The sequence below is a fragment of the Andrena cerasifolii genome, chromosome 8 (assembly GCF_050908995.1).
Source record: "Andrena cerasifolii isolate SP2316 chromosome 8, iyAndCera1_principal, whole genome shotgun sequence".
NCBI lineage: Eukaryota > Metazoa > Arthropoda > Insecta > Hymenoptera > Andrenidae > Andrena > Andrena cerasifolii.
In genome coordinates this window covers 7804908-7828703 of record NC_135125.1, presented here as the reverse complement: position 1 = coordinate 7828703, position 23796 = coordinate 7804908, and the positions used below count along the sequence as shown (strand labels likewise).

At 44.0% G+C, this 23796-nt stretch overlaps 2 protein-coding genes across 7 annotated transcripts; both read right to left on the bottom strand.

The window, feature by feature from the left end:
- Positions 1–1534: 1534 nt before the first annotated feature.
- Pcl (polycomb protein Pcl) lies at positions 1535–14416 on the bottom strand. Of its 5 annotated transcripts, XM_076818731.1 has the most exons (11): positions 14067–14415; positions 12675–12820; positions 12352–12552; positions 12053–12244; positions 11768–11940; positions 11335–11530; positions 10997–11238; positions 10705–10926; positions 10402–10618; positions 10080–10311; positions 1535–9884 (listed from the first exon to the last, which is right to left on the bottom strand). In XM_076818731.1, exons 2-11 carry the CDS (start codon positions 12804–12806, stop codon positions 9382–9384), a joined length of 2310 nt encoding a protein of 769 aa, XP_076674846.1. In that variant the 5' UTR covers positions 12807–12820; positions 14067–14415; the 3' UTR covers positions 1535–9381. The 5 variants fall into 5 exon arrangements, with proteins under 5 accessions (XP_076674846.1, XP_076674844.1, XP_076674842.1 ...); XM_076818729.1 differs by having other exon boundaries at positions 1535–10311; positions 10705–10923; positions 14067–14416; XM_076818727.1 differs by having other exon boundaries at positions 1535–10311.
- A 1353-nt stretch (positions 14417–15769) lies between these two features.
- LOC143372515 (leucine-rich repeat-containing protein 57) lies at positions 15770–18350 on the bottom strand. 2 transcript variants are annotated; one of them, XR_013086298.1, is made up of 3 exons: positions 17789–18350; positions 16439–17599; positions 15770–16018 (listed from the first exon to the last, which is right to left on the bottom strand). XR_013086298.1 is itself a non-coding variant. In XM_076818732.1 (2 exons), exon 2 carries the CDS (start codon positions 17543–17545, stop codon positions 16829–16831), a length of 717 nt encoding a protein of 238 aa, XP_076674847.1. In that variant the 5' UTR covers positions 17546–17599; positions 17789–18350; the 3' UTR covers positions 15770–16828. The 2 variants fall into 2 exon arrangements, 1 of the variants encoding a protein (XP_076674847.1); XM_076818732.1 differs by having other exon boundaries at positions 15770–17599.
- Between the last annotated feature and the right edge of the window lie 5446 nt (positions 18351–23796).

Here is a 23796-nt window from a genome sequence, read left to right as displayed (position 1 = left end):
AATCCTTATAATATGTGAATCTATGAATTCTTTTTAACAATGAACGATAATTCGCGAATTAGCGCGGTGCCTTCGCGCTGTACTTTAAAGTTTACGAGATATTGACCTATTGGGGGCGCTTTAACAGGCGCCAGAATGAAGCAATCAGTAATAAATGATTCCCACGAATTCTTTAACAATTTTAATAGCTATAGATAGTTTATAATCAGTGTATACAAATTTTGTTAACTTCAATTTCTCATTGGAATAGAGTAGAAACACGTATTTGAAAGGCCTGCGCCTCTTATTTGCAACTTTAAGGCGATGCCTTTGAAGTTGAAATAGCCACTAAACATTTGTTGTCATATAGCATATATTTATGTTATATTTTCTGTCACTTCGAGGAGCCGACCACATAATAATTCATGTTCTGTTTCGGTGCTTTGCTAATAAAAAAATGTCTAACCTAACAAATTTCATTTTCTGGGGACATTCCCTCATCTATTTTCCCTTTTCACTTAGAATTCCTTACTGCTAACGTAGAATATTGTAGCATAAGCACATTTCAAGTAATTAAAATGTACAATGAATTTTCTACGTTTACAGTACCAGCCGACTTTCCGTTTAAATTTTTATGAGTATAACGGAACAGCTGAGAATTTCTTTCCTTATTCTGAATAGAATACAGAAATAGCCAACAGCTCCCTCTCGCGTTCACCGGGTAATCGTCGATCTATCGGTATTACCATTTCTGTGCAGAAAAAAATGCTGTAATACCGACCTGCCGAATCGGTCAGGTCACGTGACGTGTCTACCCCCTTAAGATGCAACTCTAAAATTTTATAAATTAACTGTAGAAAGTCAATAAATTATTAGTTTTCCGCGATAGTACAAGTCACTGAAATGGAGGCTACAAGAATATACATAAAGTTTATCTATTTTTTTATTTGCAATCTTGTTTCTTTATTTTTAAAAGGTGTTTTAAATATTTGTTCGATTTTGGAACGCACAAACGCTAGCGTCGCGTAGCGGAGGAAACTGTGAACTAAGATGAGCGCCATAACACCCCCAGTTGCCTGTTGTAAGGCTGTAGCACTTTTTACCTTAGCTTCGCTTTGGCGCGTTTTAATGCTAATTATTTATCGGTACATGGCATTAAATAAATGCTGATATCTAATTAATTATAAGCACAATCGTTACAAGCATCGCGCAAGAAATTCAAAAGGATTTGTACTTTGAGACAAAGTCCTCCAACCGGATAAACTAATTCTGGAGAAGCTCAAATTCTAAATTTGGCAACAAGAATTCAGTTCATTCTAACAGTCATGTTGCCAGAATCGAAATAACGTATTTATTACTTAGAATTATTAAAATTTTTAAACCTGGAAACTTAATACACATCAACATTTATACTCTTTTTCTTATAATTTTGACTTCGACCCTAAGTGATCAAAAACTTCAAGTTCCTAAGAAAAGTGGTTATTGCACTCAAATTTGAAGAAAAGAAAAACTGTAAAAGGGGATACGGAGTATATTACATTGATTTTTCACAGTATTGAAGAGGTCATGAAGAATTCACTTTATTAAACGACGAAAGGAAACAAAAAGTAAAAGGGGGGGTCGCTGGGCACAGCGACGTTCGCAATATTCGTACAAAGTGCAGGCGGTGTATATACAGAGACTCCCTCGCTACAGAATTAATCTTACGAATCGGAAATGCACGCGTAAACGTAATCAAGGGATCCTCGAGTCAAGCTTTCTGTATCCCTCCTCTTGGTTCCCCTTCGAGAATCCCAGAGGAACTCCGAAACGCGAATTCAATCGCTTCGCTTCCTCCCGATCGAATTTACTATTTTTAAAGAACAGTCGAAATATTCTTGGACTCGAAGTAGCTTCTTCTTTTTTTCCTTCGGTAATCCTTTCTAAAATCTTTTCAGCGGAACTGGACACGTCGAAAGATCGCTCGCTTACGTTTTCCTCTCCTTCCATTCAGTGCGCACGATTCACACAAGTCACGCACAATTTCGTTTCACGCGATACCAGGCACACTATTTTCCTTCTCGAATTCGCCACACGCGCACACACAAATTTTCTTTCTTTCTGTATGAACCACATCTGTGGCCTTTAAAGGAAGCTTCTTTGACAATTTGTATAATCGTGGATTCTGTTTGTCGAATGAGTAGGGGCATTGATTATAAAAGGTGATGCAGAAGAATTATTAGCAATCGATGTATCTGCCGGGGGGTCCACCCCCTTTCGTGTGGAGGGTGTTAGAGGAAAGGTGCTCGTGAGCTTGAGAGCGTTTAGTAGTGACTATAAAGAAGAAAGAATGCTGTGTAAATTAATATTGGTAGGATAATCAACTCGGCTGAAGTAAACTGTGTTCCTGGAATTGCAAGTGAATTACTTTTACCGTTTATGGTGTGTTGCGTGCAAATAAATATCTGTTCATTGAAAGATCGTGGTTTCTTTCTCCTGTACGACTGTTTAACAAATTTAACGCGTTTAATTACAGTACACGATTTGATAGGCTTACGAACCAAGTCATAAATTCTGGCTCTGGTCCAGAAATATTGATCTTGCATTATAATTAAATTATCACTCATAAGGAGCAACTATTCGAATCAAGAATTTCGTTCTAATTTATTACGTTTAGCGTTAACTCATAAGTTCATTCATAGTTGTGGAAATAAATACTTGAGTAATTCATAAGCCCTATCTAGATTTTTATTACGAGTCACAGTATTTGTCGAAAGAATACAAAAATTTATTCGGATGGAGCACAGCCTTTTATGAAAATGATTATTGACAAATAATAGAGGTCTACGATACCGTCACTTGCAGTAGCTATTTAATAGGCAGTCACATTTTCCTCAAAATTAGGCTCTAGAAAAATACCAGATGCTTCCCCAAAGAGCACTTTTCTCAACGACCTGCCCGCGACACTCGTCGAAGATCGTATCACCGTTCGCTTAAAATTAAAGATCATTCTTGTCAGAAATAGCGTGTTTATTAAATATATATTTATATATGCATTCGGCATCTCTGAACAATTTTCCGTATAAAAGTAGTTTGGATGATAGAGCCTGTATTTACATGGACTTTCGAAGTGCCGTTGGTTCGACGAGCGTTGCTAATAATTTTCCATCGGTCACCATCCCAATTACCAACGAAAGAACGCAGTTCACATTCGACAAAACGCATCCGTCTCACGGGCGAGAACCGCCTTTTTTTAATTTGATCCGTCGCTAAAGGCAGGTCATTCGGGCAACCAGCGCTCGAATTTAATTTAATTCGAAGAATTACAATCGTGAACGAACATTTCTCTAGCCGCAGAATCGAAACGAAAACACACACACACACGCGCACCGAGTGAGTTCACTGAGCTCGGTACGTTAAAAGAATTTTATTGCATTTACTAAATGGGCGGTCATAGTCGAGAATACCTTAGGCGTTTGATAAAACGACGAAGAACTATGTTTAAAAGACACAAAACACTAACATGCAGACTGAACGTTTACAAACTGCTTCGATAAAAATTAAAATAACAATCGGTGGAATCCCTAACGCTTCGATTATCATTCCACTAAACCCCAGCTCTCATTTTCTAAAACTCGCAGAGTCTATCCAGATTCACTTTCTACGGTACTGCCGTGTTAATTCGAAAGGGCGTATCTGCAACTTTCGCATAAATTGAGTTGTTGCTGCCAGGTAGCAGAAAAATAGTTTATCTATATGCATATTAAATAAGAAAGCCATATCTGCATTAAAACTGAAGATATAACAGTTTATGTACCAAAGTTTCCTTTGGAGTTCATGAAATATTTTACGGATTTGCCACAAATATTTAGACACCTTTTTATCCAGATTTAATATTTAACCTAATCGGATTATATGTTACAGCATACCGATGGCATAGCACAGAATACTAAAAATCATTTATCTCAGAACCACCTTGGTCGTTTTGACCAGATACGCCCTTTCGAATTAGCACGGCAGCGCAGATATACAAGGGAACGAAATTTACCAAGTAATGTTGACAGAATTCCAGCTAACATAAGTCTAAGTACTACATCACCGTACAAAATCGTTCGTAATTCGATCATCGGGGTATTCTAAATTAATTAGAGAATTCCTTGACCACCTGTTTGGTAAATTCAATCGAATCTTTTTCTTCGGAAAGTACATTCTGTGACAAAGGAAAGTGAACGTTTGTTTTTTAACAAAATCTAGCGCTGAGACGATGCAGCGTACGCATTCACCAGGAACGGGCCGGGGCCCCCCGGCTTCCGTTCTCCAATCGTACAAACACGTTCCACGAGCCATGTGTTATTAAAAAACGGGGGGTGGGGCTGGGGGTCTGTATCTGCGGGGAGAATATTTACATACGATACTGGCAGTACATCTTCACCTTTATCCCTGTTCTTGCGCTATCGAGAGACGCGAAGTCGAGGCGCTGATCCGGCACGGATCGTCGGTACAAAGTTCGTCGCGATTAATCAAATAATTAACGCTTCCCTGTCCTCGCGCGAGGACCGGAGGAGTGCAGTTTTCCCCGCTCCCCTATCGCCTACGCTGACTTTGTACAGGATTCTTCCTAAGAGTTCAATGCTCCCGCTTTGCTCGTCGCTACCGAGCCGTCTTCGCGAGGGTAGCTCGGGGGTAAGTTGCGCCAACGCGAGATAAAGAACTAAGGAACCCTCGTGGTTCGTAGCTTCCCATAAAACTGAACTAAAAATTAGTTGCAAACCAGAAACACAAGCTTTGCGAACTTCTGCCCTCAGACGTGGGTCAGCGGATTACGAGCGGGTGAAGGATCGGCAGTTTTGTTTCGTTTTCTTGGGACTGAAGTCGTCCTACCGTAGACAAGAAAGGCAAAACTGTGATTGTGGATCCTCGACAGTGTCTTCAGACAATCCAGTACTAGCTGGACCAGGTCGTGTAACAGCAACCTGGCGAATTCATTGACGAACAATATTGATTCAGTCTAATCACAGACTCTCCTAGTTTCAGCTTTTAAAATTCTATTTAATAGTTCCCCCATCTTTTCTCTCGCGTCGACCAACCTGGCCGGGATTAGACAAGCGCATTAGATAGACGGTCATTTTCGCAGAGCTTAGACGGTTGGTGGTAGAAAAACACCGCGAGAATATAACAAAAAGAAACTAGACAGATGGTTTAACAACGCAGCGCTCGATGAAATTATAATGCGTGATTAACTTAGTTAACGCGTCGAATGATGTCCCGTCTCGCGTTCCATTCTAATTCTATTTAAGCACAGGAAACGGCGAAACGATCGAGAAGGATCGTGCGCTGATCGAGGAGGAAACATCGCCGGTTCCCTAGATCCGCGTGAGTCTAATTAGCGGGCTTCGTGCGGACAATGCACGAGGGACGAGCAGTAGGTCCGTCCAAGTTGGAACGCAGACTTAGCAGCGCGTGCGAAATGTTCTATATCGTACGAAAGAAGAAACAGGCTTAAGTCGCGCTTAAGTTCCACATTTTACGGTTGTTCGCGAACGGAACAAACGACGGATACAGATAAAAAGAAACTAAACGCAAACGTTCGTTTAATGTTAAACAAAATTAATATATATATATATATATATATATAATATATATCATAGCACAGTATTGTCTAACGTCGTTTATTTAAATATAACTTAGAGATGTTTGGCAGTGCATTCGTCCAATATTATCTACGCCTTTCCTTTAGAGAGTAAGGTGATGCGGTTACAAAACGGACGCGTGCTATCAGCGCCCGTTACGCGAGACTATTACAAAAGTTTCATCTTGCGCCACTGTTTGAACACACTTGAACACACTTTTGTTAATATCCGAAGACTATCGGGACAGTTTCTTTCGAAAATCAAGGCGCAAATGCAGAGTGGGATCCCGAAATATGCGATTGTAATTCGTCAGGGGGCGATGCTTTGGGAAAAGATGAATCGAAAATGTTGCAGCAAGGTTTCTCGGTAACAGCTTTCGATTTTGATTCGAATTATTTCTATTGAAAATCGTTGATTCTCCTGAGAAACTTTAATATTTTCCTTCCTCGATATTTTTATCAAGGCAGTACTACTTTTTGGTGTGATCATTACTTTGAACGATACTACTACACATCTTCGACTTATCTTTTAAGGATCACCTCCCTTTCATACTGCATCGCACGTTTTAGAACACTATATGAAAACAGTATGCGTAACTGACAGAAGCTTGTATACAAAGATTCGTAATTTCCAAGATTGCCATCACAAATGTAGCTTCCGTGGACCAAAGAAGTCGTTGTTTCGAAACTTGTCTCTCTCTAAAGGAGTCACAATGCAAATGATCATTACACGCAGTAGATTAAATAAATAGCGCTTAAAATACCTATCTCTTAGGTAAGTCTGTCTAAGCATGAATGACTCGCGGTTTTTCTCGTGCCCAGTTTTCGGGGGAGGGGGGGTTGGGGGTTGGGGGACTCGTATCATTCGCATCGGTTGTATGATCAAATTTGGAGCCTAACGAAACAGTCATGGAAAAGATGAACGCGACACTTTTAACTCGGTTTCAAAATGATCCGTGAAGAGCACGACTTTTCTTTCGCTTCTCTGGATACATTCGGTATCCCAAGAAAGACTGGTTCATCAGACGACCGTTCACTTATACGCGCCAATTTTTCCTCGCAGAACATCTAACAATTACTTTCTTGCAACTAATCGTCCGACATGATTTCATCGATAACTCAAGTGCAGTAGAATGGGCAGAAACTAAAATTCTTCAATTTCTCTAATAAGCTCTTTTGATTCGAGACCCTAATAAGAAATAATATCTTGATACCTAATCTTCCCTCGGTCGCTATAGACGTCTACTGATTAGTAAGTTCTGACCACAGATTCTGTGCAGCATTATTCGTAACATGAATCGAATGAAAGGAAAGGCTTTTCGTACAAAAGTTATTCGTCGTTGATTGCATTATGCGGAGCTGGCTCGTTAGCTGGCCGGATTTCTACCCCGTTAGTTGACCGCCGCTATCCCCAGCAGTTCTTGGAACTAGCTTCGCGGAATCGCTTGTGCCGACACCCGAGCATGTATGTTTTAACAACCTACCGCCGATTTAAGAACTCGCTATCTTATGAAGGGTATCGGTATCTCGATCGCACTGATTGTTTGGAACTCTACCTGCCTCAATAGGCGACCAGATATGGTCCCAAACCCCTACCAGCTAACGAAGCACCTCTGCAGTTGCCCGCAGCAGCGCTTCCGCTCGAAACCTGCTCCACGAAACGTCCCGAAAAATGTCCAATATGAAATCCCACAAGAGCGCCGTTCGCACGGCTGTCTATTACACACGAACGAATATTTCTCATGCCCTACAAATTTTTTAATAATAACAAGAACAGTTTATAAAGATTTCCTACATCTCGAGCTCGAAATGATCTCGCAAATTTACAAACGCGTTACCCTTGCACAGATAACATGGCCAATCACTTACGTACTCAGCTCTGTGGTTCTTTAAACTTTACGTTATACAGGTATGCTGTTTTCCCTTAGTCTTGTATAATAGTGAGCAATGCTAGGACTGCACCGTCATCGTCTAGAACCGTCACAACGTGGCGTGAAACGTTCCCCTAAACCCTTACAAATTAATAGACTTCTGTGGGCAGTTGTTAGTTAAAAATAATACTAATTTCGTGTCGCTACGTGTCGTAGCCTAATCGCGAGACGCAGCGGCAGAAGACAAACTGGCGTACGGCAGTAATAGTTGTCGCGTGTAACGAAAGATACCATTCGGTTTGAATCGTGTAAGGGACAGGCCCAGACGATGAAGGCGCAGAAGCGGATGTCTATCTCTACGATTGTATTGAAAAATAACCTTTGCAGGATGCCTGCTTCTTTTTTACTTCTTTTCTTTTACTCTTTAACACTAACCACTAACGGTCGCTAGTATGTTAGCTCAAGTGAGAGGAACAACTGTCAGTTTCAATTCACTTCACCTTCCCTTGTCGCGATCATGGTCTGCTCCGCGATTCGTCAGGAGCGATTGGCCAATCTCTAACGAATGCGAGAACCGCCGCGGCAAATCGCTTTGCACGCGCGTCCCCTCGCATCCATCGATTCTTCTGCGAAACTACTATGCTACAATATGTACAATTTATAAGCAATGTATCTGATTGTTCTTGTAAATGTTTCCTCTTTTTTTTTATATCTCTCTCCCTTTCGTACACGTGCACCCCTAATTTTTGCGCTGTAGTAAAATAGATGTAGAAACGTTAATTGAATTTTATGCGTCGGAGATAATTATGGACGGTACATTTTGAATGCAAATAGCGAACCGAACGAGACGAAAAGTGTTCGTTTTCTGGTATGCGGAGTGAAACGGAGAACCAGCGAGCGGCTGACTACTTTTAAACGGGCAGCGAAACAAATTCATTGTCCAGCAATGAAGTTTGCCGTTGACGGGACAGGCGTCTCCACGAGACTCTCGGTTTGCCGACTAATTAAATCAGGCTTGGTAATTAACTGCTCTATTCGGCCAGTTTCAGAGGCAACGCACTTTTTCTCCCGCCGCGCGCTTTGGCCCCGCAACGGCCGTACGGCTCGAGCCATCTCGCGCGATGAAAAAAAAAAACAAAAACGCATCGACAATCGTGCTCTCTGGGAAAGATGTGGAAACCTATCCTTCATTCCATGTAAGAGTAGACCTCCGCCCCTACGGATTTGCTACCGATCTGCGCAGCTCCCACGGATCTGACACACGCGATTGATCGTAGCACTTTCACTGCCGGTTTCCTACCAATCAACAGTATATCCCTGCGCGGAACGAGTCTACTCTAAAGTGGAATGAAGTATATTGATACGAACGTCACCCTAAAGGCCGTCGCCCATTACGCCGAAGCAAAGCACGGCGACCAAAGCGAAATGTTCGTTGCTGTCGTTGCTGTTTTGTCATATGAGCGATGCGTGGGCCTAGTGGGCGACGACCTTAATGCGCCATGCGCGATTCATTTGGTACGCGTCTGAGGTGGCTGGAGCATTACGGCCGTCGCGGGGGCCAAGACGCGCGGCGATATACAGAGGAAGTTGCTTTTGAAAATCGGCCGAAAAGGGCAGTTAATTCCCAAGCCTGAATTAAATGAAACTCACATTTGCAAGAACAGTCACACATCGTACACCAATTAATACGTACTTATTATATAAAACATATGTAACGAATGGCAGTGCATGTGACACGGATCGATTTGTCACTAATCGTTTGTTTTTCTCTTCTCTTTCAAAACACCGAGTCCTTTAAAAGAAAGACAATACAGAATGAATGATGAGCGCGGCTTGATTCCGGCCGCCGTTGCCCTCGATGTCAACAGAAAATTTTCTCATACGATCGCGATACGTGCGGTCGCACAAACAAATTATTTACTGTTAAGTATTGAGTCCCTCCCACTCGATAAGGTATTGAGTCTGACCGTTCGGCCCTATCCTCTTCGCCTTGATGACGAACTTCTCGCCGGCGGCGATCCTGTTAGCTGCGCCGAAGTATATGTTGACCGATGACTTCAGATCATCCAGGGATATGTCGGGTGCACTTTGCTTAACGGGCGAACACTTTGGGGACGAGGGCACGCTGCCCTTCTTCTGCGGCTGCGGATCCGGCGGGGGTAATTTCTCATTGCTCTGGCGTTGCCTTAATCTCCTACCGTTCAAGGCGTAATCGACACAATTGCCAATTTGACTACTAGCACTGCTTGAGGCACCGTTAAACGAACTTCTTAAATTCCTCGCGAATTCACTTTTAACCTCGTTATTACGCGCCGGTAAGATGGCCGCCGTCTTACTAGCGGTTTGCTGAAACTGTTGCTGTATCTGCTGTTGCGATGGGCGGCCTCTCCTATGCTGGCGTCTACGCTTTACTTGCCCGTTTCTGTCTATAATAATGTCTTTCTCTGATAACTGTCTTTTGGCTGGCCGCACCACTGGCGGTTGAGATATAACAGGTGTGAGCGGTAGGGGCAACGTGATTGGACATTGATTGTACGGTGACGGGGTACTCGAATTCGTTTGATTGAGACTGCCAGGTGTGCCCAACAAGTCACTGAGATTTCTAAAAGGATTATTCTTGCCTTCAAAGTCTTTGGGTGGCGGAATAAAGGAGTCCAACGTTCCCCTCGAACTGGTCTCGTCCCCGCTTGTGTCCGCGGGCGTAGACGGCGGTAAGGGGTGCATCAGCTCGACGGAACTAGGCACGGATAGTTCAGATATACCGGAAGTCGTGGCTGGCGGCGTGGGAGGGCCAGAGACTGATGTCGGAGGCGTTGGTGGTAAATCAGATGCTTCTGAGCTTCGAGATTTACTCTATAAAGCGCAACAGAAAAGTCCGTTGTATGTCTTTGTACGTGAAACTATGGTATTAGATGTAACAGCTATATTTTTATTTCTTAATACCTTGGCTATAGCATTCTTCAGTAGCTTTCTTGCTTTTCGGTATCTAGCTTCTCTAACACCCTGAGCCTTACTCAGTGAACCATCACCTTTTTCTCTCTTCTTGTGTTTACGTAACATTCTTTCGCGGGAACTTCCTAATGCCATCAAACGTCTCCTTCTTTGTAAACTCAGTTTCGGGAATGGGAATGATTTCTTCACGAAACCACCTCCGCTATATCTGTAATTAATTGGGAATAATAATGTAAAGTTATTGTTTGTTAGTCTTGTCACGTGCTAGCCGAATTCCTGTGTGCCTTTACACACCTCTCTCTTAGAGATTGTGTAGACTGAGTTGGCGGGCTTGGACTCGGGCATGAACTTTGCTCCGCCTCGGAATTCTGATAAATCGTTCCACGCATTACCACGTCCGACGGGTTCACGGGAATTTCTAAATTCTCCGCCGTGCTTTGCTTTAGCTCAGTCAATTGCTTTGTACTCTCTGGTAAACTTATCGGTCTGAAACAATACGAGTTTGCTTCCGATCTACTGGATAAACAGATAACTGAATTGAAGGATGTAACGACACGCATTTCTATAGCATTATATCTCAACTAACCCTGTAGGTGGAGGAAGATATTGCAGTCTTTTATTAGCACCCCAGCATCTACGTAACACAGAATCATCTATTACACCGGTTGGCGGAAGATTAACAATTGGGCATGGTGGTGGTAATCTAACTCTAAGACCCCATATTGTGGTACGTTTCTTTATTTCTCTGCCGCATTTGAATCTGTTTCTATTATTTGTCAATATTGCTAGTATAGACTCCCTGCGTATTTGAGCACTCACATCCCTGATCTAACGGTCACAAATACATACGCATGTTTATAATGATTTACCTTTCAACAGAGAATAAAAAGCTTCGCGCACATTAACTTAACAAATCATCCTCACCCGTGGCGGTAGCTGCAAAGTATTCCAGTTATCATTGGCATAAGGTACAATAACAGTGTCCAAATCATAATACTTTTTAGCATTGTAAACAGTCAAATTGTACAACATCAGGTGCACCAGATCTACCCATTTTAATTCTAGCCGCCGTACGAATTCTTTGCCGTAATTGCACATTGAACAAACAAATACGTAAAACCTAGAAACCATATCAATTATAGAGCACCTTCTTAAACTAACGAATCTGTAAATATAAATGATATGAATTCCCCGCTTAATATTCTCGCGTTAACACCTTGCGGACCGCAAAAGTCTGCACACGTATTTCTTCGTTTTCTGCAAACTCTAATATTTCAATCCATCAGACATTAACGAAGGTTAAGCTACACACGCTAACATAGGAACGGTCCACAAGGTGTTAGTAGCTTTTACTCACCTATCTCCACTGTATAAAGGATAAGTTAGACAACTGACACATTTTTCGTGAAACCATTGTTTGCAACGAGCGCATTGCAACATTTGCGTATACCATTCACCATTGAGACCGCAATAACAATAAATTTGTTCAGCATTCACTCTGTGATGTGCATCCCAATTTAACATGTTCGGCTGCAATAAGATATTAGCTGTTGATTCCATAAATCTTTTTGCTAATTCAATACCATTCGACTCTTCTTCAATCTCAATTAATTTCCAGAAATCAGTCGCAACAAATACTTACATCGTACGGCAGCTTTGTCATATCATCTGGTGGTGGCTGAGGTTGGTCCCTGCCACTGCAAACTTTTCTGATACTTGCCTTTACCATAGAAGTTTTTGGCTCTACGACATCACGCGTCCGTGGCTGACTATCTACGCATCTTTTACAAATCCAATGCGCCTCGGCTGCAGTTTCCTCTTTCGATATCTGGGGCTGTAAGCGTACATCATTGTTTAGCCATAGAAACTTTGCAAGCCGCAGAAAAGCAGACGCATAGAAATTACGAGACCTACATCGAAGTCTAAACGATCTATTATTACCTGATGACAAAGCTGATGATAACCGCGACCACATTTGTCGCAAACAATAATGTCGTTATCAGTCTTGGGCTGAGATTTCTTGCAAAGAACGCACATAACTTCGGAGTCCGGCATTGATAGCTTCGTCAGCTCCTTGACCGAGGACCAGGCGGAGGTATTGTCCAGAAATTTGACAAGGCATCTTTCCCTTGCCAAATCCACCTATGTACATACAATATTTAGTCCGCTAAACAACTCAGTTACATTTAAATCGATGGCAGGAAACAACTTAATAGTAAGTTAATGAAAGATGTAAAAAATGTGGCGGTTCTCGTAAAATGTACCTCGACAACTGTTCCAAGGTAAAATTTGCCATCTTTATGTTGAAGAAGAACATCGTCCCCATGAGAGAAACCCAACCTTTGTTCCCTCGTAGTGCTATCCGGCGCTGCCAGACTCTCTTCCGGCTCTGACATTTTCTACCCTGTTTCTATGGTCACACAGAATAAGAGACATATTTTACTGCGTGCACCATTGACAATCGAAACAGGCACAAACGATAGAAAATCGAACAAATTATTTAGCTCGAAAAGATCAACAGAACAAACCCCTGAATGCTAAATTTAACTGCCTGATTCCATATTGTCTACGTAGCCTTACTATCGCGAATTTCTAATACTGCTACATTACTCGTAACACTACTACAATTATCGATCTCCCCAGAGTTATTCACGGGTCAGGATTGTGCGAAGATTCTTCGAATACTGCAAATAGGCTGAACGGTTAAAAGAATCGCACAGTCGTTACTTTTAGTAACATTTTATACGATGCAGCTGCGCTTCAAAGTGATTCAATACAGATTTACCTCTACGTAAACAGAAACGACGGAACATGTACAATAACACGAGAGAACAAGACTTGTGTCTTCTGGTAAGAGTAAACAATACGATCAGCAGCAATTAATTACAATTATCACACGTATGTCAGGCAACATTGTATGAACACAATGAATCTTTCACGCGACGAATATTGCCCTGGATCCGAAAGGAGTGGGGCTGCACGTGTGAAAAGCAATGATAGCAGTAAGCGAAAGAGCAACAGTCTGGCATGGGAGACGATGTTAACGCGCGATCTCGCCCGCGAAACAGGGAATTCATTGGGAATCCGAGGGGGGAAGCAAAGTCGGCTTGCGTGCACGTACACATAACGGCTGCTTGACGGAATCGCGCGAAACAGCTCGTCGTCCAGCGAGTCATTCGTTTACGTCCATTACGATCGGGCGTTGGGTACGTTAACGCGAGAGACTGCGAAGCAAATAACGACCATATGATCGGCATCTCATTAACCACCCAGTGGTCCGCGCGCTCTCGGTTCTCGCTCGTCGGGACGGTAGCAACTACGCGAACGCTGCTCCAAAGAAGACGAGAGGACACCGCCGTCGCGCTGTAGGATACACTTGCGAGAAGCTATTTTGCACCGCCGCGGCGAGGAGCGCGTCGAGGGGAGAACGGATTATTCCCTGTCGATCGAGGGAACACACACGACTCCCCCCCACGGGATGCCTGATCAATCGACGAGGGCACTGGCGATACGGCGGACACGAGCAACCCCCGGGGAAGATACAGCTACCAGCACCGGGCGGTGCTTGGAGCAGGCGACCCGGTCGGCGGTGGTTTCGATGGAGAAGATTCGGCGCGTGTACCGTTCGATCATTGAAACGCCGTTCTATGTCGTACCTCAGCGTATCAGCCGTGGAATCAGGCGCGACGTTCGGGCCTCATTTCCCGACTCCCGTCAGCCATTTACAACCATGGGGGCCCCGCCACGGTCGGTCGCTCCGAGACACAGGGATCGCGGCGCGGCAAAACTCTCGTCCCGTGCGAGTCAGGACGGCGATCACGCCGACGCGCATGCAGCCGTTACCGTTCACGGTGCCGCCCGGCTACCCACGTCGGCCAGCCTTCACGATCACCACACGCCCTTAGTCACGGGCATCACCGCGGCGAATTCGCTGCACTTTCATTGTGTCCCTTGAAAATTCGAATGAGTACCGTCCGCCATGTTCGGGGAAACACTTGCTAGATACTACGCTAGTTAGGCGAGCCACCGAGGTGGCAGTGCTCCCCATAGGGATGTCTAACGACACAGGGGCGCCCGCTGAATCGAGATCCAGCTTCTAGGTACGATTGCGGTTGTAGTTGGAGAATGCGGTATAATCGCTGGGGAGCTTATAAAACATCTTAGATCGATTCGTCCGGTTTAACGGAATTGTCTCTGCCAATATTTCGGGGTTAGGTCTGAGGATTCTGTGAGATGGGACAGTTAAGTGTGCGAAGCCGATTTGCGAGGATACTGTTTTTAGTTTCCGTGTTCTTTTTAAGTGTAGGGTTATGATCGAGTGATATTATTCGTGTATAATTGATAGGGCATGGATGATTTTTGTTGGGTTTTTATAGATGGGCAAAAATGTTGCGTGGGTTTTGGTACGGGGCACTTAGATTTTAGGGTACGGCGCTGGTCGTTAGTTGGACGTTCTATTGTGGTACAGGCATAATATAAACAATTGGTAACAGCGTAGCCAGCGATTCTGTTATGTTAGTATAATTATTTGCGTTCATTTCAATTGAGTAGAATGTGATTATATGTTGGATAAATTCGATGCTTGAAATGTTTAAGTTTGTAAAAGACTAGAGTAGTACGTCTTCCATACACAAGATCCTCGTCGTCTGTACCCTAGACGTGCATAAGTTTTGCTCCATTTCAAATAGTCCGAAACAATCTGTGGAATATGGTACACGGAATACTTTTACGCTTATAAATTCAATGACTTCTGTAAATAATGGCATCTTTATGATTTAAATCTAATCGCATCGAGTTTGGTAGAGCTCTGTCGATATGTACTTTCCGCGATGAATTTACAAGCGAAATGCAAATTCGTTAAACGTGATCACGTATAACGTTTATGTATAAAGAATGACTGTTAAGAATTAAATCTTCAATTGTCGCTTGGAATTTAAACGTATAGAAGGTAATATAACTCTCCGGTCGTTAATTATATGCGTATTAGCCGATGATCGGATACTGAATGCGCTCTAAAATTAGCCGTAATTGTCCAGTCGGGGAAAGAGTTGAATACAAATCTGTTGTCCCTAATGAAGTAATATTTAAGCTACTCACGTATCCGCCAGTGAGGGGTTGCTAAGGTGGAAGTTGAAGCACGCAACTTCTTTTTTCACTGCTCGCAACTCACCTGTCGATTTCTTTTTAATTTCAGAGTTTCTTCCTGTCAGGAAAGCAGAGGCCAGGCACGCCATTTTGGAATGCGAAAGATCATTTGTTTTTCGGATGCAATGGTGAGCTAATTTAACGTTTGCTTCTTTGTTATTAGAGAGAGAAAAAGGAAATGAGGATATCGGGAAGTAAAGAAAAGCAACACCGGTTAAAAATACATACACAATTTATTTCCATAAAATCTATAGAAGTTCATTACATATATAATACAGCAAAAGATCGCGGGATTGTAAGAAATGGTCGTGGTAATTCGAAAAGTGTTCAAAATGTGTTCCGAAGTAGTTGCAAAACATTTATTTTATAACAAATACAAAACCTTTTTTCCTTTCTCGTAATATATGATATAGTACTGTGCGACAAAGATAAATAAATATTTTGTATATCATTTATTAATGCACTCTGTATGTACAGTTTAACATTTGCATGAATCATGCGCACGCAGTGGCGGATTTAACAGGGCGGCCGATGAGCAGTTGCCGCCCGGGGCCCCAACCTTAAAAAAATTATGATTTTATCCAAACTATTTTTTTTTCTCTACTACCACACTAAGACCGTTTTTAGTAAACTACCTCTTCATTTTCCTGAAAAATGGGCCCCTCCTTAAAAAAAAATTTGATTTTATCCAAACTATATTTTTTCTGTACTACTACACTAAGACCGTTTTTAGTAAACTACCTCTTCCGGGGGACCCCCAGGGGCCCTAAAAAAAAATTTTGATTTTATCTAAACTATATTTGTTTTCAGTACTACTCTGGGCCCCTCAGAACATTTGCCACCTGGGCCTTTTTTCTTAAATCCGCCACTGTGTGCACGGAACGTCGTCGATGAGAAACAAACTAAAGCAGGAAACACAAAGTAGAGTACTGTTTTGCAAATGGCATAACAAAAACTATAATAGAGACTAACAGAGTAATAATCTCGATATCGTGTATTGAGTTAACGAATACTGACTACGAAAACATTAATATAATATAATTCTATCTGAACATTTATTCCTGAAAGATTTCAGTACCCCTCTGTACAATCGCGATCGATCATGATGTTTTATTTGTACACAATTACATTGTCGCGGTTGTCGGATGCAATAATTGCACGAACACGATGCGGCATCTTTGCAAAGTTACATGATAACAGTTATTAAATAACATGTTGTACAATTTGTATTCTACACACAAAATTGGGATGTCCCTCGGGATAATAACGCCTCTTAAAACATTTTTTTCTTCACCGCGGTGTACCTTTCCATGTAGTTGTCGTACCCGTCGAGATCGGCAAATTGCTTCATCCCGAACAGGTTCCCCTCCAGGGAAAGGACCGAGACCTTCGAGTCTTTTAAAATCCTAACAGGCACCGCGTTCAGCTGCAAACAATTCTCCTCCAGTCTCAATGTCTTCAGCCGCGGGCATTCCGCCAATTTCTCCGAGATCGCTGATATCTGATTCTGATTGAGGTTAAGTTCCACCACATGCAACGCCGCGGCCGCGTCGGGTATCGTCGTTATTCGATTCTTGGACACGTCCAGCACGTCCAGCAGCTTCAAGTCGCAGAACATTAGGGGGAATTCGCTGATCTCATTGTCGGAAAGGTTGACCTGTTTCAGGCGTGTCAGTTTCGACAAAGACCACGGAACGCTTCGGATCTGGTTCGAGCTAGCATTCAAACCCTCCAATTTCGTCAACGCGCCCAGTGCCTCGGGTAGAGCGGTCAGTTTATTGTGACTAAAGTTTAGTTGCTTCAGCAGCGCAAAGCTCCCGATATCTTCCGGGATTCGAATGAATTTGTTCTCGGACAGATCCAAGGTGCGCAACAGCGACGCGAGGGCACGTAGATTCTGCGGGAACTCGTCGAGCTTCCCTTGGGACAATTTCAACGCGCCGGTCTTCTTCGCGGTCTCATAGTGCTGCTTCAAGCCAGAGTTCCCCATTTTACGTTGGCATCAATTTCGAATCGCTTCAAATACACCCAGCGAAATGAATCTCTGCAATTCGCGGGGCAAGCGACTATCAGTAGTACTCTACAAGTTGTCAATAAGCGTGGAAAGGAGAAACATATTCTACGAGCAGTGCTTTATTTCTGTTAGACAGTCATTCGGTTCAAAAGGGATTCACTGTGCCAGGGAGACATTGTCGCTGGTGCTCGACAGTCGCACCTTCGTCACACCACTTACCATTAAAACACCACCGCGCTGTGTCCTTTCTGTTGCAGACTGTACCGGCCCGTCGACGGACGTCGTACTTTTCCGCGCCACTGTACCGGTGCGCCAGTGTCGGCCGTCGCGCCGCCACTCCGATTAATTTCCACTGCAGCGATAGTCGCGGGTGTGCAGCTCGCTAATCGGCGGTCGCAGTTGGAGCTCGCACGCACGTGGCCGCGGTGCACGTACCGCCGGTGATAGTCAATCGTTCGCGAGCATCCCTTCGACGGGCGAAATTCCAGGTGAAATGTCACCCGATTGACAGTCCGTCGGCCATATTGGCCAGGCGCTGGGCCGTGTTCGGATACCCGCCGCGGGATGGCGGTCGGCGCGCTCGCGCCCCGAAACATGGCTGACAAACGAAGATGTAGCGGTGCACGTCGGGTTTACATCAGAGCGAAAACGCCGCGGCAGCCACTGGTGCGTAGCTTACGATGCGGTCGTTCGCGGGAATGGTGAGATAGTGTCGTGGCTCGAGAGGACCTACTACCGGCTAGCGATGGCCTCCACGCCGAAGTCGGAGAAGCACGTAGGTGAGTGGTGTACTTCTTCGCTTTTGTTGTACTATGACCCAGGACGAAACATCGGCCGCGCGTACGTCGATGTTCCCTGACAACGACAGGCACCCGGTCGACTCCGCGACCGTGTCCTCGTTATTTCTTTTTCACCCGCCTGTCAATCAAGTTCCTCGCCGCCGCTCGAGGAACGGGCGCAGGACCTGTCGAGCCTGGAACCTTATCGAACGCCACCGCCGTAGATACCGCGATAATCGAAGCGGCGAGATCGTACGCGGACGCTACCGGACGCGAAACGTCAAAAGCATATGCGTGTGTCGCGAGGCGTGCAAGCACGCCTCGTATCTCCTCTTGTCCCTTCCTACCGATCCGCGCCCGATATGCACGTTCTGTCATCGAGATGCTGGCTTCGCATGCAACCCCTATAATTCCGTGCTCCTGAAGGCGTGCGATTGTACCTTTCGACAAACATCGAGCGTGCCGAATGTCAATCGCGGGCGAACGATAACCGTACGGTAAATCACCGTTTGCAGCTTCGTCCTCTGTCCCGTTCCACGGTGTTTCCTCGCTTCCTTCCTGTTCGTCTGGGTATTGAAAAGCTTCGCGGCAAGAACATCCGTTACACAAACTTTCAGCTATCTGTTATCCCGGCAGAGGCCTTGTTTCTGTACTTACAGAACGTTCCATTTCTACTTAGGCGTCTTTTACGGTTACTCGCTCGAATATTCGAGTATGTACCTCGCTACGAAATTTATTGCTCTGCAACGCGGCAATTCCATACCATAGTGTTTAACACCTCAAGTTACACAACGGAGCATTTTAATTGCAGACCAGTTGTTTGCGAGGTCGCGAGGTGGAATAAGTAATTCATCTTTTCATAACATGGTCCAGGATAGAGACGCGTAGTTTATTAGATGACAGGGCAGATGGAAAGCTAGCATGGTGTTAGAGTAGCAGAGCAAGTGATCGCGGTTGGAATTCGCGCGTTCGGCGCCGGGGAAATAATCGTGGGACCTTCGAAAATTCTGCACGTCGTGGATCGACCGGTTGCTTCGAGATAAGGAACGCGCGAAGGATGGGTGGAAAGGTGGAGGCGGACTGCATTGTTGATTTTCTCCTTCCGTGGGCCGTGATTCTCGTCCCGATCCTCTCTCTTTCTCTCTCTCTCTCTCTCTCTCTCTCTCTCTCTCTCTCTCTCTGTTCCTCGAAAACAGGGCGGTGCATTTCGTGGGGAACGCGCGGACACTGGTAATAATACCGCGGTCGCCTGGAGTGTGTGTCAATAAACCGTACACGCGCCAGGGGCGAGCCCCGAGTATGTAATTCGAACAGCTGCCCGTGTCACGAGTTCCCTGGTCCGCGCTTCGCATCCCCTGCAATGAAAAAAAGAGTTTTCTACCCCCGTCACTGCATTGGGGGCGACAGTATTTTCACCCCGGTATATCGTGCTCACTCGTCTGTGCTTGAAGCTAGATCTTTATGCATTTTATTGAGCAGAAATTAGAAATGGCTATCTGAATTGACGAGGATGATAGTTCTCCTAGTAGCAAAAAAATTCAAGGTGAGATTTAGATTTTAAAATCCATAGGAGACCGAAACTATATTTCAAAAATTCTGACTGAGCTCCTCTCGATGCAATTGGTTGTAATTTCATCCGGGAGTAATTTAGGGGTCGTTAATTGCTGAATAGGATTTCAAAGCATCTGTGCTTTGTTGTAGAGTAATGGACAGTCGTAGGAAGTCTCGCGATTTGGACACTCTCAAAATAATACCTACTCAGGCGGCCGAAAAGAGGCGAATATTTGTGAATTTTTTTTTCAACAAGCGGAAGCGTATATTTTTACAAAACTTTTTGCGATTAAGAGAGCAACGTTTAGAGAACATTTGGTAATTTTTTCGTAGAAAAATATTTACGCTTATAATAAAGTAACAACCGACATCCAAGAAGCATTTTTAATAATTTGGTTTTGCGGCGAGCAGTGCCAGTGGGAACCAGGTTATCTAAAATCAAAAAACAAAAATGATTTCGTTAGTATATTAATGTATCCTCAGGTTGACGGAGAGAATTTTCCGATATATTAACTTACCGATAATCTCTTCGAGCTTTTATTTTGATGTTGTAGGATAACAGGTGTAACTTATCAGGACTGATACACGTTCGGCATCGCAGCGCTCGTTGATGGGCAGATCTACTTAAGTAAAAGCGGTTTGATCAATTTGTCGGATAGCGAGTACGAACTAACTCGGTACCCTGCGTCATCTATCCCGGGTAATTGCATTTAATGCGATTTGATTTGTTGCCGGTTGAACTCGCAGCCTGCCCGACGTTCTGACCGCCCCTTCTGAAAAATTAAATAGATCCAGCCATAGGGAATGGTAACGGAGAAGAACGGGTCTAAAAAATCGGAGGGCAATCGAAAAGTGCGATTAAAAATCAGTAATGGATACTTCGGCGATAGGTACAGGTCCATTTTTTTTATATTTCATAAAAATATCTGTCCGGGGACATTGGAGGATCTTTTCGATCCTCCATGGATCTATACTAGTTTGAATTTTTAAATCGCAGTAGCCGACAGTTGTAGCACTTGTTGAGTTCTTTCAATGTAATTCATGGCAATCTACTCTTCGCTACAAAAATCAGGGATACCATTCGAAATTTCGCAATAATTCCGGAGACTGGTAAAAATACTCTGCACGTAGCACAGTAACAGCCTTATCGAACGTCGAGCGCAGTCTTTTAAAGAATTTAACCGCGATAAGCGGAAGGAGACAGCTCGCCATCTGCGAAATATCGCAATAAATAAATATAAAATCGATAGAGATCGCGTTCCCGGAAGGCCCGATTAGATAATCGGCACGAAACCAACCCGCAGGCTGATCCTTGCAATATCACCACCAGCACCCTCAATTAACCCAGTATCTTCGCGGCTACAAGTGGGCTGACCGTCCGTTTTAACGACTCCCCAGATCTCCACTAGCTTTCCAGGAACGCCAATTAATCTCGAATTCGCGTGCACGCACTCGAGCGATCCTAGGCACGCCGCAGCGTTTACCTCCTCGCCGAGTAAATAACTCGAGCGTTCGCTTACCCAGGAGAGAACAGAAGAAAATCGAATCGCTGGTCGACGAGAGGGCGGACAAGGTACCATCTCGTCGTCGGTTGGCCCATCCACTCCAGTAAATTACGGGCACGGCCTAGAAAGAGTTTGCCGCGGTTACATTCGAAAGAATCTCGTTACCGAGGAGTGCACCGCGGATGATCGAGTTCTTCCCCTCCGCCCTCTCCGCCCCCCCCCCCCCCCCAGACGACGAAGGCTCGCGAGGTCTTGCCCTCCAGCTGACGACAAGAGGGCGGAGGGTGAAAACGCTCGTAGAGAACGGTTAACGCGACCTGGGGAAGAAAGGAGGGAAAAAAGGGCGAGGCTGAGGGGAGCGGGGAGGGAGGAGGATCGCGCCGGTTGTTCGAGCCGCGAACTCGGTCAATAATAAATCCGCGTCGACGTCTGGGGAATCCCGGGTGCTGGGCGGTCGGTCACTGAAAAGCGGGCTCTCATTAAATTTCCAGCTAGACCAGAAGGGGTGGTTCATTGAAATAATTCTATGGTGTCGACCAGCTCGCCGTGGAACGAGAGAGAGAGGTTTGAAACGGGGGAGCCTCCGTTTGGGGAGATTGGGCGTACTTCTTTTCGCGGAGGGGGCAAGAAAGTAATGGGAAGGGAAAGGTGAAAAGGAGCGATATCGAAATATGATTAAATCCTGCGCGACCCCGCCGCGGACCTGCCCCCGCTGCCCACCCCCGCCTTTTCTGTGCCGTGGACATTGTAGTGGCCATTATAGCCTTTGTCGAAGTCGAGTCGCTTTATCTGTTACGGTTTCGCTGGACCACCCACTCGTTGTTCCTTGATGAAAATGGGACGCTGGGAGGTTGCGGTGGGAGTCTGCCTCGCGATGGGTGGCATGGAATTGGAGGGATAGGTTTTTTTTTGCGTTGGGCGAGTTTTTGGGGAGAAATGGATATTTGATGGTTCGAGAAGTCACTTGCGGAATATTGTTCGCTGTGTAAGGCGTAGTGGGATGATTCTGTTTCACTTGAAGAAATGAATTTGATTTCTTAGCAGACGCTTTTGTAAAATCATTTCCAAATGTGGAGAGTTTGAAATTAATCGAGTGGATGATTCTGTTTCACTTAAAGAAATGAATTTGATTTTTTAGCAGACGCTTTTGTAAAATCATTTCCAAATGTGGAGAGTTTGAAATTAATCGAGTGGATGATTCTGTTTCACTTAAAGAAATGAATTTGATTTTTTAGCAGACGCTTTTGTAAAATCATTTCCAAATGTGGAGAGTTTGAAATTAATCGAGTGGATGATTCTGTTTCACTTAAAGAAATGAATTTGATTTTTTAGCAGACGCTTTTGTAAAATCATTTTCAAATGTGGAGAGTTTGAAATTAATCGAGTGGATGATTCTGTTTCACTTAAAGAAATGAATTTGATTTCTTAGTAGACGCTTTTGTAAAATCATTTTCAAATCTGGAGAGTTTGAAATTAATCGAGTGGATTCTAGCTTGCTTCAACTGGCGGTGCACAAACCGTTCCGCTCGTTGCATGCGCCTCCATTTTATTTCCTACCCTGTCGCTTTTTTCACGTTGTTTAATTCATATTGAGAGCTCGTCCAATATCCAGTGGAAATGCGGACACTGTGTATACGGGAAGGGAAGCCGCAACCACAGAATGGAATAATTTTTTAGATAAAATGTTCTCGCAATGCGGTTGCCAGGGGTCTTTTGATTTAATCAGTGGCTGACTGAATGGAAGTTAACTTAGCACACGTGCCTGGTAGAGGGAAAACGTTTGCAGTTAGTCGTAGTCACGTGTAGAGGGAAAACTTGACTCAGCGACAGACACGTGGGGATTAAAATATTATTATGGGAACTAAAACTTAGCTGAACTTTTCAATTGTATTTTATTCTGATTTGGTTCTAATCGATGCGTTCTTTAGATTCTAGCATTATCTTGGGTGATTAAGGGACTTTATATGATGGTGGATGTATGTTAAACGTGTAAATATAAAGGTGCCTACATAAGTATCAGAAAATGAAGCGATGGAATTGTAGATCCACTGTCCTAATATAACCCGGGTTAACTTCATTCGTCAAATAATCTAAAGTTAAAGTACCTTCTATTTGATCCGTTATTTAAATCATTTTTGATTTAGTTAATGCCCAACTCTGAGCATAAGCTATACTACTTAACCCTTTCATGGCGAATACGGGGTCCATGTGGACCCGTTCTATATCCACGTCAAGTTTCTCATGTTACTCATTAGTAGGTACCACTTCCTTAAGGGGTCATTCCAGTTAAACGGGTCGAAGAAATCGATTTTTATTTTTAAACATTTTTCGAAAGTACATATCCTCAAGAATGTACTGTTCAATTTTCATGGAAGAAGTCCGATTATTTTAG

Coding starts and splice junctions, on each gene's coding strand:
- Pcl (XM_076818727.1), bottom strand. CDS start 12,806: ATGTCAGAGCCGGAAGAGAGTCTGGCAGCGCCGGATAGCACTACGAGG. Junction 11,531..11,767: donor CCTTTATACAGTGGAGATAG/GTGAGTAAAAGC, acceptor TATGGTTTCTAG/GTTTTACGTATTTGTTTGTT. Junction 10,927..10,996: donor TATCTTCCTCCACCTACAGG/GTTAGTTGAGAT, acceptor CTGTTTATCCAG/TAGATCGGAAGCAAACTCGT.
- LOC143372515 (XM_076818732.1), bottom strand. CDS start 17,545: ATGGGGAACTCTGGCTTGAAGCAGCACTATGAGACCGCGAAGAAGACC.